The sequence below is a fragment of the Ursus americanus genome, chromosome 27 (assembly GCF_024610735.1).
Source record: "Ursus americanus isolate L20-20 chromosome 27, mUrsAme1.1.p, whole genome shotgun sequence".
Taxonomy (NCBI): Eukaryota; Metazoa; Chordata; class Mammalia; order Carnivora; family Ursidae; genus Ursus; species Ursus americanus.
The window spans coordinates 16,538,797-16,551,082 of record NC_142153.1 but is presented as its reverse complement, the minus strand read 5'-3'; the positions used below and the strand labels follow the sequence as shown (position 1 = coordinate 16,551,082).

At 41.3% G+C, this 12,286-nt stretch overlaps 1 protein-coding gene and 1 non-coding gene across 2 annotated transcripts in view; one reads left to right on the top strand and one right to left on the bottom strand.

The window, feature by feature from the left end:
- The window catches only part of GSR (glutathione-disulfide reductase), a 43,888-nt gene extending 32,825 nt beyond the window's left edge, over positions 1 to 11,063 (top strand). Inside the window, exons 10-13 of the mRNA XM_045779239.2 lie at positions 1,710 to 1,821; positions 3,580 to 3,711; positions 5,564 to 5,697; positions 10,276 to 11,063. Coding sequence (XP_045635195.2) covers positions 1,710 to 1,821; positions 3,580 to 3,711; positions 5,564 to 5,697; positions 10,276 to 10,425 — 528 coding nt within the window. The 3' untranslated portion in view covers positions 10,426 to 11,063. The remainder of the gene's footprint in view (positions 1 to 1,709; positions 1,822 to 3,579; positions 3,712 to 5,563; positions 5,698 to 10,275) is intronic.
- Positions 2,221 to 2,293, bottom strand: TRNAG-CCC (transfer RNA glycine (anticodon CCC)). The gene has a single exon. It is a non-coding gene; the product is annotated as a tRNA-Gly (tRNA).
- Positions 11,064 to 12,286: the final 1,223 nt, after the last annotated feature.

Genomic DNA, 12,286 nt, shown 5'->3' with positions numbered 1-12,286 from the left:
TCTAAAGCCCTGTAATTAATCCTTATCATCTGCAGCCTCATCTCCATTGCTGGGTGCGTCAATCATCCTGGACATTTTGGGCGCTTGGGGATGGAAGTGGATGTGAAGCCGATCTGCCAGTGTTAAAATTAGCATTCTCAGTTGTTCTTTCCAATTTTGAAGGCGAGTCTACTGTAGTAGCTTGGGGTCTGAGTCCCAGAGTTTGACCCAATTTTGAATCTTAGTTCTGTTACTTACCAGTTGCATAGCCTTAAGCAAGCAGCTTAATTACTCTTAAGTTTCAATTGCTTCATATTAACGTAGGAATAAAAATAGTCCTGGTCTCCCTGGGTTATAGAGAAAAGTAGATGATGAGAAAGTGCATGCAAAGTATTTATTTATTTACAGATTTTATTTATTCGAGAGAGAGAAAGTGAGAGAGAGCACCAGCAGGGGGAAGGGAGAGAGGGAGCAGCAGACTCCACGCTGAGCAGAGAGGCCAATGCGGGACTCGATTCCAAGACCCTGGGAGCATGACTTGAGCCAAAGGCAGACGCTTAACCCACTGAGCCACCCAGACCACCACATAGTAATTAGTTTAGATGCTGGCTTGTAGTATGAACTCAGCCCGTGTTAACCAGCTGCTGTCGTTGATGATGATGATTTTCCTGATATGGACACTACTCTAGAAGTAATAATAGGATTATTTTATGTTTGTGGTTTTTATATTTGATGGAACCTCTTGAGCAGTGTGTAACATTTTGATTTATGTTCTAATAGTAATATACTTTATCATGTGGATTTTTTTTTTCATCTCATAAAAGGTGTTTTTCAGCATTTTAAAAAGTAAAATATGCAGGGGCATCGGGGTGGCTCAGTGGGTTAAGCATCTGCCTTTGGCTCAGGTCATGATCCCAGGACTCTGGGATCGAGCCCCACGTCCAGCTCCCTGCTCAGTAAGAGGCCTGCTTCTCCCTCTTCCTCTGCCTGCCACTCTCCCTGCTTGTGCTCTCTCTCTCTGTGTCAAATAAATAAAATCTTAAAAAAAAAAAAAGTAAAATATCCAGAGTGAGGTTTATCTTGTTTTTAATCTTACTATTTGGTGAAATTTAGTAAAACTGTCTATTTTCATATTAAAAAACTAGTCATCCGGGGTGCCTGGGTGGCTCAGTCAGTCGGGTGTCTGCCTTTGGCTCGGGTCAGGGTCCTAAGGTCCTGGAATTGAGCCCCACATTGGGCTCCCTGCTTGGTGGGAAGTCTGCTTCTCCCTCTCCTTTGCCCCTCCCCCCTGCTCGTGCACTCACTCTCTCTCTCTCTCTCTCTCTCCCTCAAATAAATAAAAATCTTTAAAAAAAAAGAAAGAAAAAGGATGTTTTTCACCTTGTGGTTGAGTGTTGTGGTTTTTTTAAAAATTCAGGCTGAAGAGGTGCTTGAAATGAAGATCCAGAGATTTGGTTTGCCTTTTTTTTTTTTTTTTTAAAGATTATTTATTTATTTATTTGACAGAGATAGAGACAGCCAGCGAGAGAGGGAACACAAGCAGGGGGAGTGGGAGAGGAAGAAGGAGGCTCCCAGCAGAGGAGCCCGATGTGGGGCTCGATCCCGGAACGCCGGGATCACGCCCTGAGCCGAAGGCAGACGCTTAACCGCTGTGCCACCCAGATGCCCCATGGTTTGCCTTTTTTTGTAAATAGACCAAAGAGTGACATGATTGCCTTTCACCTTTTTAGGGGATTCAAACTGATGACAAAGGCCATATCCTAGTAGATGAATTCCAGAATACCAACGTAAAAGGCATCTATGCAGTTGGGGACGTGTGTGGAAAAGCTCTTCTTACTCCAGGTACTGTTTCCTCGTTTTTTGGGTGAGGGAAGCTCTGTGGGTTGTATAAAACCATTCAGCTCGTTGCAGTCCAGTCCAGGGTGTCTGAATGTTGTCAAAATAATAATGTATTGAAATAGTTTGGTACCTGATGTTTTCTGAATAATACTCATTTTTCCTTAGAAGACTTTAACAGGGCTTTAGTGAAGGCTGAAATGGTTATAGAGATGATATGGTTACCTTCTGAAGAAGCCCTAAGTTAGAATCCGAGTTACATGTGGTGACATTGGAAGGAAGTGGCTTTGGGAAGAAGCAATTTAGAGAGGCATTCTTATATGATTATCTAGTCTTTTTTTTTTTAAGGTTTTTATTTTTATTTGTGTATACCTATTTTTTAATTTATTTTTTAAGTAGGCTCCATGCCCAACGTGAGTCTTGAACTCATGATCCTGAGATTGGGAGTCGCATGCTCTACCCACTGAGCCAGCCAGGCGCCCTGATTATCTAGCGTTGGTAACGACCAAGAGTGACCCAACTCCCTTCCTCCCATACCTCAACCTGCTTTCTGAGTTAACTGGCACCATTTGAACCTCTTTGTCTCACTTTTATTAGCGACATCACTCACTCCATCTGCTTTCACTCTGTGCCTCACCAGCCTTTGTAAAATGGCCCTGGGTCTTTCCTCGGAATGGAAAGTTGCCCCAGTGAGACACCCAAAGCCTTTTAGCTCCTTCAGGAAGTTCTTTTAACAAAAGCAAAATAACAAGCAAAATTTCAAAAACTTGACAATATAATCTAATCGTTGAAAATTATAACAACGAAAATTTCTAATGTATCCTTCTGATACCTTATTTTGGGAAAAAACTGTCACTTTGTAATCAACAAAATTAATAACTGATGTTTTTACTGAATGTAGGCATTTTTTCCAAATACGAGACAAAAACAGGCTAAGGAGAATAAACTGTAAAAAAATAAGAAGTAAAAATAATTTTAAAAATAAACTTAAAAAAAAAATCTTATGGGGGCGCCTGGATGGCTCAGTTGGTTAAGCATCCGACTCCTGATCTCAGCTCAGGTCATGATCTCAGGGTCGTGAGTTCAAGCCCTGCGTTGGGCTGCAGCTTAAAAAAAAACTTTGTCAAGTCAGTAATGATATGACTAAGTGTGTAACTACTGATTGTCTGAGACCATGGTCATCAGAACCAAATGGGCCCAGAAGTCCCCTTGGACAGCAGGGGAGAGTGTGGGGTCATTCACCATCCAGGATCGTGGTCTTTATCCTTGCCAACCAGAGCCCTAATGCATCAGGACCAGCCAGGGGGGAGGAGCCACTATGTATGTACCTGATAGAGAGGTGGAGGCTGGGAAGGCCTTCTAGGGAATTAAAGAAAAGAAAAACACCTTACTGTGAAATGAATAAGGTTATAAAGTAGGACTGAAGCTGCTCAAAACCAATATAGTTTGCTTCATTAATATTGTATGAAAAACCTAATATCCCAATTAAGTAGGTAACCGCCAGATTATTGGGAACTAGTAAATATGCCCCCCCTTTTTTTGCCCTAATAGAATGTACAGAATTCACATAAGCTGATAGTTTTGAATTGTTAACTAAGGCGTTGGTATGTCTTCATTATAGTGACCTAGATATTATAATGAGCATTGGCATAAAACTTTGTCAGAAGTAGTACATTAAGCCAGATGAGAAAATGTTAGTAGAACAATTCTGCAGTTTTAAAGTGAACAATAAACTGAAACCTGACTTAAAAAATATCTTTGTAGTTGCCATAGCTGCTGGCCGAAAACTTGCCCATAGGCTTTTTGAATGCAAAGAAGATTCCAAATTAGACTATGACAACATCCCCACTGTCGTCTTCAGCCACCCCCCAATTGGGACAGTGGGACTCACGGAAGGTAGGTATTTAAAAACACAGGTGAGGGGCACCTGGGTGGCTCAGTCGGTTAAGTGTCTGCCTTTGGCCCAGGTTGTGATCCCAGGGTCCTGGGATCGAGCCCCACATAGCTGCTCAGCAGGGAGCCTGCTTCTCCCTCTCCCTCTCTCTGCCACTCCTGCTTGTGCTCTCTCACTCTGTCAAATAAATAAATAAAATCTTAAAAAAAAAAAAATCAAAATCTCCTTAAAGAATAAAAAAATAAAAACACGGGCGATTTATAGTTTCCCTCTTCCCCCTAATTCCAGGGGGAAATTGCCAACTAACTCTATCTTCACTCCCTAAGTTGCACTCCTTTCTGGTTGGCCTGTTCTCACAATCCCAGTTTCCTCCCTGACTACTAACACTTGGAGAGTAGAATTCCTTTTCCCCACACCACTGTGTGTCTTTTTGCCATTTTTAGCTTTTTTATTTGAACTAATTTCAAATTTAAGGAAAAGTTGCAAAAATACAGTAGTTCTCCTTATCATCGGTTTCACTTTCCGTGGTTTGTTACCCGTGGCCAGCTGTGGTCTGGAAAGAGATGATCCTCCCGACTTATTGTCAGAGGTCAGGAGTAGCCTCACGCTAGGTCACTGCCTACGTCACTCACCTCACTTCATTCCTCACAGAGGCATTTTATCACCTCACATCATCACAAGAAGAAGGATGAATGCAGTATGACAAGGCATTTTGAGAGGGACCACATTCGTGTAACTTTTGTTACAAGTGTATTGTAGTTCTGTTTTTAATATCAGTTATTGTTAATCTACTGTGCCTAACTTATGAATTAAACTTTATCGTAGGTATGTATGTATAGGAAAAAAATAGTATACATAGGCTTTGGTCTTATCCAGAGTTTCAGGCATCCACTGGGGGTCTTGGAACGTTTTCCCCGTGGATAATAGGAGACTACTGTAGTACAAAGGATTCCTGTATACCTATAACGTTTTTGCTTTACCATAGTTTTTCTCTACACACACACATACACACACACACACACTTCAGTATCTATTTCCTAGAAACAAGTCCATTCCTTTATATAGGCAAGCTACAATTTTCAAGTGACAGCATTTAAATTGATATAATATTGGGTGCAGGGTTAGGCAAAATAGGTAAAGGGCATTAAGAGGTACAGACCTCGAGTTATAAAATAAATAAGTCACGGGAATGAAAAGCACAACATAAGGAATACAGTTATTAATATTATAATAATTTTGTATGGTGACTACACTTAATCATGGTGAGCATTTTGTAATGTTTATAATTGTCAAATCAGTGCGTTGCATGCCTGAAACTAACAATATTATGTCAACTGTACATCAGTTTACAAAAAAGGTATTAAAAAAGAAATAAATTCATACAGTATTATCTAAATTTTGTCTTAACCACATTTTGCTAGTTATCTCAAATGTCTTCAAATATATATATATATATATATTTTTTTAAGTAATCTCTATGCCCAACTTGGAGCTCAAACCCAGAAATCCCCAGATCAAGAGTCACATGCCCCACCAACTGAGCCAGCCAGGTGCCCCTCAAATAATGTCATTTTGAACACTTTTTCCCTCAAGGCCAGGATTCAGTCCAGGATGATGTGTTGTATTTCGTTTTCATACCTCTTTGGTCTCCTTTATTTGAGAGACAAAATTCCTTATCTTTTCTTTGTCTTTCATGACATCGGCATTTATGTTACAGAATGTCGCTCATTGTAGTTTTGTTGATATTTTCTCATGATTTGACTCTGATTATATGTTTCTGGCCATCTCTCTCTTCAATAGCTCAGTGGAATTGTTTGGGTTTTTGAGAGATGTTTTTTTCCCTGTGCATTATAGATGAGGCCATTTATAAATATGGAAAAGAAAATGTGAAGACCTATTCAACCACCTTTACCCCAATGTATCATGCGGTTACCAAAAGGAAAACAAAATGTGTGATGAAAATGGTTTGTGCCACCGCAGAAGAAAAGGTATGGGGAAAATGTAGTAAGCTAAAGAATGTTTCAGACTTGGCAGGGATGGGGGTATTTTGGTGGAGTGGGGAGACCAAGTAAAGAGTTAATAAGCCTTTTCTGTTTCAGCTGGTGCAGTCCCACTTTTATCTGCCTACACGTACTGGGGTTCTTTGTAGTATTTCATTAAGAAAGAAGGTCCCAGGGGCACCTGGGTGGCTCAGTCGGTTAAGCATCTGAGCCTTTGGTTCAGGTCATGATCCCAGGGTCCTGGGATTGAAACCGAGCTCGGGCTCCTGGCTCAGCGGGGAGACTGCTTCTCCGTCCCCCTCTGTCTCTTCCCCCCCACCCACTTGTGCACTCTCTCTCACTTCGTTTTCTCTCTCAAATAGATAAAATCTTTTTAAAAAGAAAGAAAGAGGGGCACCTGGGTGGCTCAGATGGTTAAGTGTCTGCTTTGGCTTGGGTTGTGATCTCCAGGTCCTGGGATCGAGCCCCACGTCGGGCTCCTGGCTCAGTGGGGAGTCTGCTTCTCCCTCCCCCTCTGCCTCTCCCCCTGCTTGTGCTTTGTCTCTCTGAAATGAATAAATAAAACAATCTTAAAAAAAAAAAAAGAAAGAAGATTCCATATGTTTATGCTTTTAAAACATAAGAGGGAAAGGTAGAAAAGCTCACTGTCATTGACCCATAGGCAAGAATAGATAGGCTCCTCAGAAATATGGATATCTGTAAGACCTTAATGGAAGATAAATTTAGATTTAACATAACCAATCAGTGAAGAAGAGAGCGCTTATTCAATAAAATTTTCTGGGATATCACTTATCTACTTTGGTTTAATATTTTGAGGAACTGCCTGTTTTCCAGAGTGGCTGCATGCTTTTCACATGCCCCTCAGCCCTGCGTGAGGGTTCCAGTGCCCCCACCCCCTCGCCAACACTTGTTACTGTCTTTTATTATAATCGTCCCAGTGGATGTGAAGTGGTGTCTCCTTGCTATTTAAATTTTGAGCAGGTGTGAATTTGAACAGGTTTTTTAAAAAATAATTTTTTAAATAGATTTCTTTGGGTATTAGGTCAACCTATAGGGCTTTTCTACAAATTGAATTAAACGTTACAGTGGGACATAGCAATATGCTCTGGGAACGTGGCTCTGTGAAGGGACAGTGGATTAGTTGAAGATTCAGGAGTAGTTTCTAGTTTCTCTTGTCAAAAAGAGCCTAGTCTGTATCTGATTCAGTGACCTTGTAGACCAAAAGCCACAAGACATAGTCCCTGGATTACAGAAATCCACGTCACTGAGGATTGACAGAAGCAGAGAGTCAGAGCAAAGAAAGTAAGTGGGTTGGCAGCAGAACAAAAGTTGCTGTTTTTTGGCCCTGAATGTTCCTGATTAGTCTAAGATGTCCAGATACTGAATCGGTATGGTCTCTACTTATCTCTTATCAGTTACTTCTTCATGCCCTTTGTCATTCATTCATTCATTCATTCATTACCGGACAGACTCCCAAGGACTAAGAATGGGGATATGGAGAGGAATCCTATAAAGTTCCTGCCATCCCCAAAAGCTCTTTGTAAATTCAGTTTGTTTGTTTGTTTGTTTGTTTATTTATTTATTTTAAAAGATTTTATTTATTTATTTGACAGAGAGACAGCCAGCGAGAAAGGGAACACAAGCAGGGGGAGTGGGAGAGGAAGAAGCAGGCTCCCATGGAACAGGGAGCCCTACACGGGGCTGGATCCCAGGACCCTGGGATCATGCCCTGAGCCGGAGGCAGATGCTTAACGACTGAGCCACCCAGGCACCCCTGTAAATTCAGTTTAGATCACAATATCTAAAAATCTGGCTGTGTTATATATGTATGGTTTGGGACTTTTTGGGTTGTAAATTGAGATATACTTTTTTAATTGTAAAAAAACAGAACATCAAATTGACCATCCTAATCATTGTAAGTGTAGAATTCAGTAATATATTCTTGTTTTTTTGTAAAATTTTTTATTTATTTATTTGAGAGACAGAGGGAGCGAGAGAGAGGGCTCAAGCTGGAGGAGGGGCAGAGGGAGAGGGAGACGCAGGCCTCCCACTGAGCAGGGAAACCAATGCAGGGCTCGATCCCAGAACCCTGGGATCATGACCTGAGCCAAAGGCAGTTGCCTAACTGACTGAGCCACTCAGGCACCCCGCTTGATTTATTTTTAAACAAAATATTTTTGTGGCTAAATTTTATACTTTCTTACTTTGCTAAGAATATTTGTTAGAGGTGAACATTAATACAGTTTTTTTTTTAGTATTTTTTTAAATGATTTTTTATTATATTATGTTAGTCACCATACAGTACATCCCCGGTTTCCGATGTAAAGTTCGATGATTCATTAGTTGCGTACAACACCCAGTGCACCATGCAATACGTGCCCTTCTTACCACCCATCACTGGTCTATCCCATTCCCCCATCCCCCTCCCCTCTGAGGCCCTCAGTTTGTTTCTCAGAGTCCATAGTCTCTCATGTTTCATTCCCCCTTCTGATTACCCCCCCTTTCTCTATCCCTTTCTTCCCCTACCGATCTTCCTAGTTCTTGTGTTCCATTGATGAGAGAAATCATATGATATTTGTCTTTCTCTGCTTGACTTATTTTGCTTAGCATTATCTCCTCCAATGCCGTCCATGTTGCAGCAAATGTTGAGAACTCGTTCTTTCTGATAGCTGAGTAATATTCCATTGTATACATGGACGACAACTTCTTAATCCAGTCATCTGTTGAAGGGCATCTCGGCTCCTTCCACAATTTAGATATTGTGGACAATGCTGCTGTGAGCATTGGGGTGCATATGGCCCTTCTCTTCACTACGTCTGTATCTTTGGGGTAGATACCCAGTAGTGCAATGGCTGGGTCATAGGGTAGCTCAATCGTTAACTTTTTAAGGGACCTCCACACTGTTTTCCAGAGTGGTTGTACCAACTTGCATTCCCACCAACAGTGTAGGAGGGATCCCCTTTCTCCACATCCTGTCCAACAATTGTTTCTTGCCTTGTCTATTTTTGCCATTCTAACTGGCGTAAGGTGGTATCTCAGTGTGGTTTTGATTTGAATTTCCCTGATGGCTAATGATTTTGAACACTTTTTCATGTGTCTGTTAGCCATTTGTATGTCTTCATTGGAAAAGTGTCTGTTCATATCTTCTGCCCATTTTTTGATTTGTTTGTTTCTCGTGTACTGAGTTTGAGAAGTTCTTTGTAGATCTTGGATACCAGTCTTTTATCTGTAGTGTCATTTGCAAATATATTCTCCCATTCCATGGGCTGCCTCTTAGTTTTTTATTTTTTTTTATTTTTTTTAAGATTTTATTTATTTATTCTACAGAGATAGAGACAGTCAGCGAGAGAGGGAACACAAGCAGGGGGAGTAGGAGAGGAAGAAGCAGGCTCATAGCGGAGGAGCCTGATGTGGGGCTCGATCCCGTAACGCCGGGATCACGCCCTGAGCCGAAGGCAGACGCCTAACCGCTGTGCCACCCAGGTGCCCCTCTTAGTTTTTTTGACTGTTTCCTTGGCTGTGCAGAAGCTTTTTATCTTGATGAAGTCTCATAAGTTCATTTTATCTTTTGTTTCTCTTGCCTTTGGAGATGTGTCATGAAAAAGGTTGCTTTGGCCAATGTCGTAGAGGTTGCAGCCTATGTTCTCCTCTAGAATTTTGATGGATTCCTGTCTCACATCGAGGTCTTTCATCCATTTGGAGTTTATTTTTGTGTATGGTGTGAGAGAGTGGTCAAGTTTCATTCTTTTGCATGTAGCTGTCCAATTTTCCCAGCACCATTTATTGAAGAGGCTGTCTTTTTTCCACTGGATGTTTTTTCCTGCTTTGTCAAAGATTAGTTGCCCAAAGAGCCGAGGGTCCATTTCTGGGTTCTCTATTCTGTTCCATTAATACAGTTTTAAAATGATTGAGAAACAACTGGAAAATGTGATATGAAACAAATGTCTCTTAATGGTCCTTCGTGCGGTCATCCAGTGTGTATGGACTGAGGGCCTCCTGAGGACCATCTTTTGCTTGGTCATATGGAGACAGCAGGAAGCAAATGTAGGCAGGTCCCCTCTGTGTAGAGATTAAAATCTGCAAGGAAGGTGCACTGGAATTTTCTAGTCCCCAAATAAATAGAACACTGGAGTTGTGATAGAGTCATGAAAGAGAGGTACTGGTACTGAGAGATCACATGACAGACAATTTCGCTTGGTTGGGAAGCCAAGGGTAGCTATTGGAAGAACAAATGGGCTTTAACTCAAAAGGGGAGGAAAAATTGTCCACATAGAGGGAACAGCTTGTGCAAAGGAGAGAGCAGGTGAATACTCAGGCCCAGAAGAAATGCCAGAGGGGCCTGAGCGGGGAGCGCCTGAGCGGGGAGGGCTGCGTGGGGCTGGCTGGGGAGGAACGTGGACACAGGACTGTAGCAGCTTGTAGGCTGTGCTATTGCCATGTCCAGAGAAGAGACTCAAGTGTTTTAGAAGTTTTAAAATACCACGTATCTCCCATGACAAATACAAAATGTATTAGTCTACCTAATAAGAACTTTTACTTTAAGAATTTTTCTCCCCCCCTCCACAGGTTGTTGGAATCCACATGCAAGGAATCGGGTGTGACGAAATGTTGCAGGGTTTTGCTGTTGCAGTTAAAATGGGAGCAAGGAAAGCTGACTTTGACAACACAGTTGCTATTCACCCTACCTCCTCAGAAGAACTGGTCACACTTCGTTGAAAACCCAGAGACTCGTATGGCGGGCAGCTGGACCAGTAGACCTGAAATGAACCAAATCGCCACGTTTACTTACTGTTCCTGTTTTACGTATTCCTTTATTGTAATCAGGATATTCCGACAGTGGAAATTTTCAGTGAAATAGGACTTATTTATGTAATTAGAGATTTGTTTTGTCGTCCAGGGTTAATTTTCATTTGATTGCACCTCACAGTAATCAATCGTTCAAAGTTGTGTGTTGTTGTTTTTTTTATTAACAGCTCTGTTCTGGTTTTTTTGTTTTGTTATGTTTTGTTTTTGTTTGAGCCTCATCCCGGCCATAAAACTATATGAAGTACAGTTAACTAAGGCACTTGAATGAATATAGCTTGCTAATTTTTATAGATGAAGAGGACAGCAGCATCAAAGCTGTGACCTTTCTCTAAAAGCATATAATACGAGAGACCCGCCCTCCCTATTTTATTTCTTTTGCTTTAAATGATTAAAAATCATGTTCCTTTTATGAGGTGAAGTACGTCAAACTTGGGAAAGATTTACACGAGTGAGGGACATCTTGGAAGTGATTTCTGCTTCCAGAAGGAGAGAAATTCAAAGTCTCTTCTCTGCTAAGAGTTCATAGTTCAATGAATGATTTCAAGTTTTTTATGTGTTCTTGTCATTTTTTTTTCCTGAAAATGATTTCCAAAAATCTGAAAATAAAATCATAGCCTTTTCTTCTTACAAAATTTGTTATTAGGAATTTATAGCTAACAGTTCATTTTCTAAGAATATTTCACATTGGATATTATGTGCTAACAGTGAGCTCCCTTAAGTAGGCTTAAGGCCTTATGGGGGGGATTTTTTATAGATTAAGAGCAAAGGTATAAAAGAAACATTTAGCAAAGTTAGTGGTTGAGTTGGAAGAACAGTCTAGAAATCACTTAGGTTTTTAGCATTTTATCTCCATTAGCTTTCACCAACTAGGTAAGTTAGTTAAATTTTGCCATGGTTTTCATTAGTGACATAGTGGTACTGACTTCTTTCTTGAAGCTTTTACTGAATGTCTTTCTGGTTAGCCATGATCAGGTTGCCACTCTGACTTACTGAGTAGGTCCAGTGTCAATAGAAGAAAAATACTACAGTAGTAACTAGGTTATGTGACTGTTGGAGCAAGAAAATAAGGTCTAAAAACCCGGACATGGACTGACATAACCACTCCCCACCTCTTTGTCAACTGCTTAAAGGTAGTGGCCCATGGTTCTGGGCTCTGCCGACGTGGTTTGTGTCTTACTCTGTAAAGGGCCCCGATTTCGGGTGTGACTTTGTAAGGAACAGGGGGGACTCTACTAGTTAGAGCCACTCTAACATCATGTATTTTTTATCTTGGGTGTCCTTTGCCCTGCTTTTCTTCTGGGTCTGTAGTAAAACAACATGCAAGTAACCTTTTCCAAGTTGCAGTCTTCGTTCTCATCAGTTCCCAAATGGGTCTAGGCTGGGAGGTGATCTGGCCGCACAGCCTCTGTTACACAAAGCACGGGGCAATGTAAAGATATACAAGGCAGCACGTTGTGTACTATCTGGCACATTGTAGGTCCCCTCATTAGAGTGGTGGTTGGAGGAAAGACATGGCACGGTTGACCCTTGAACAACACGGGTTTGAATTGTGTGGGTCCATTTATATGTGGATATTTTATGGTCCTATAAATGTATTTTCCTTTTTTTTTTTTTTAAAGATTATTTACTTATTTATTTGAGAAAGAGCAAGCAAGCACAAGGAGAGGGGGGTAGCAGAGGGAGAGGGAGAAGCAGACTGAGCAGGGAACCTGACACGGGGCTCGATCCCAGGACCCTGGGGTCATGACCTGAGCCGAAGGCAGACCCTTAA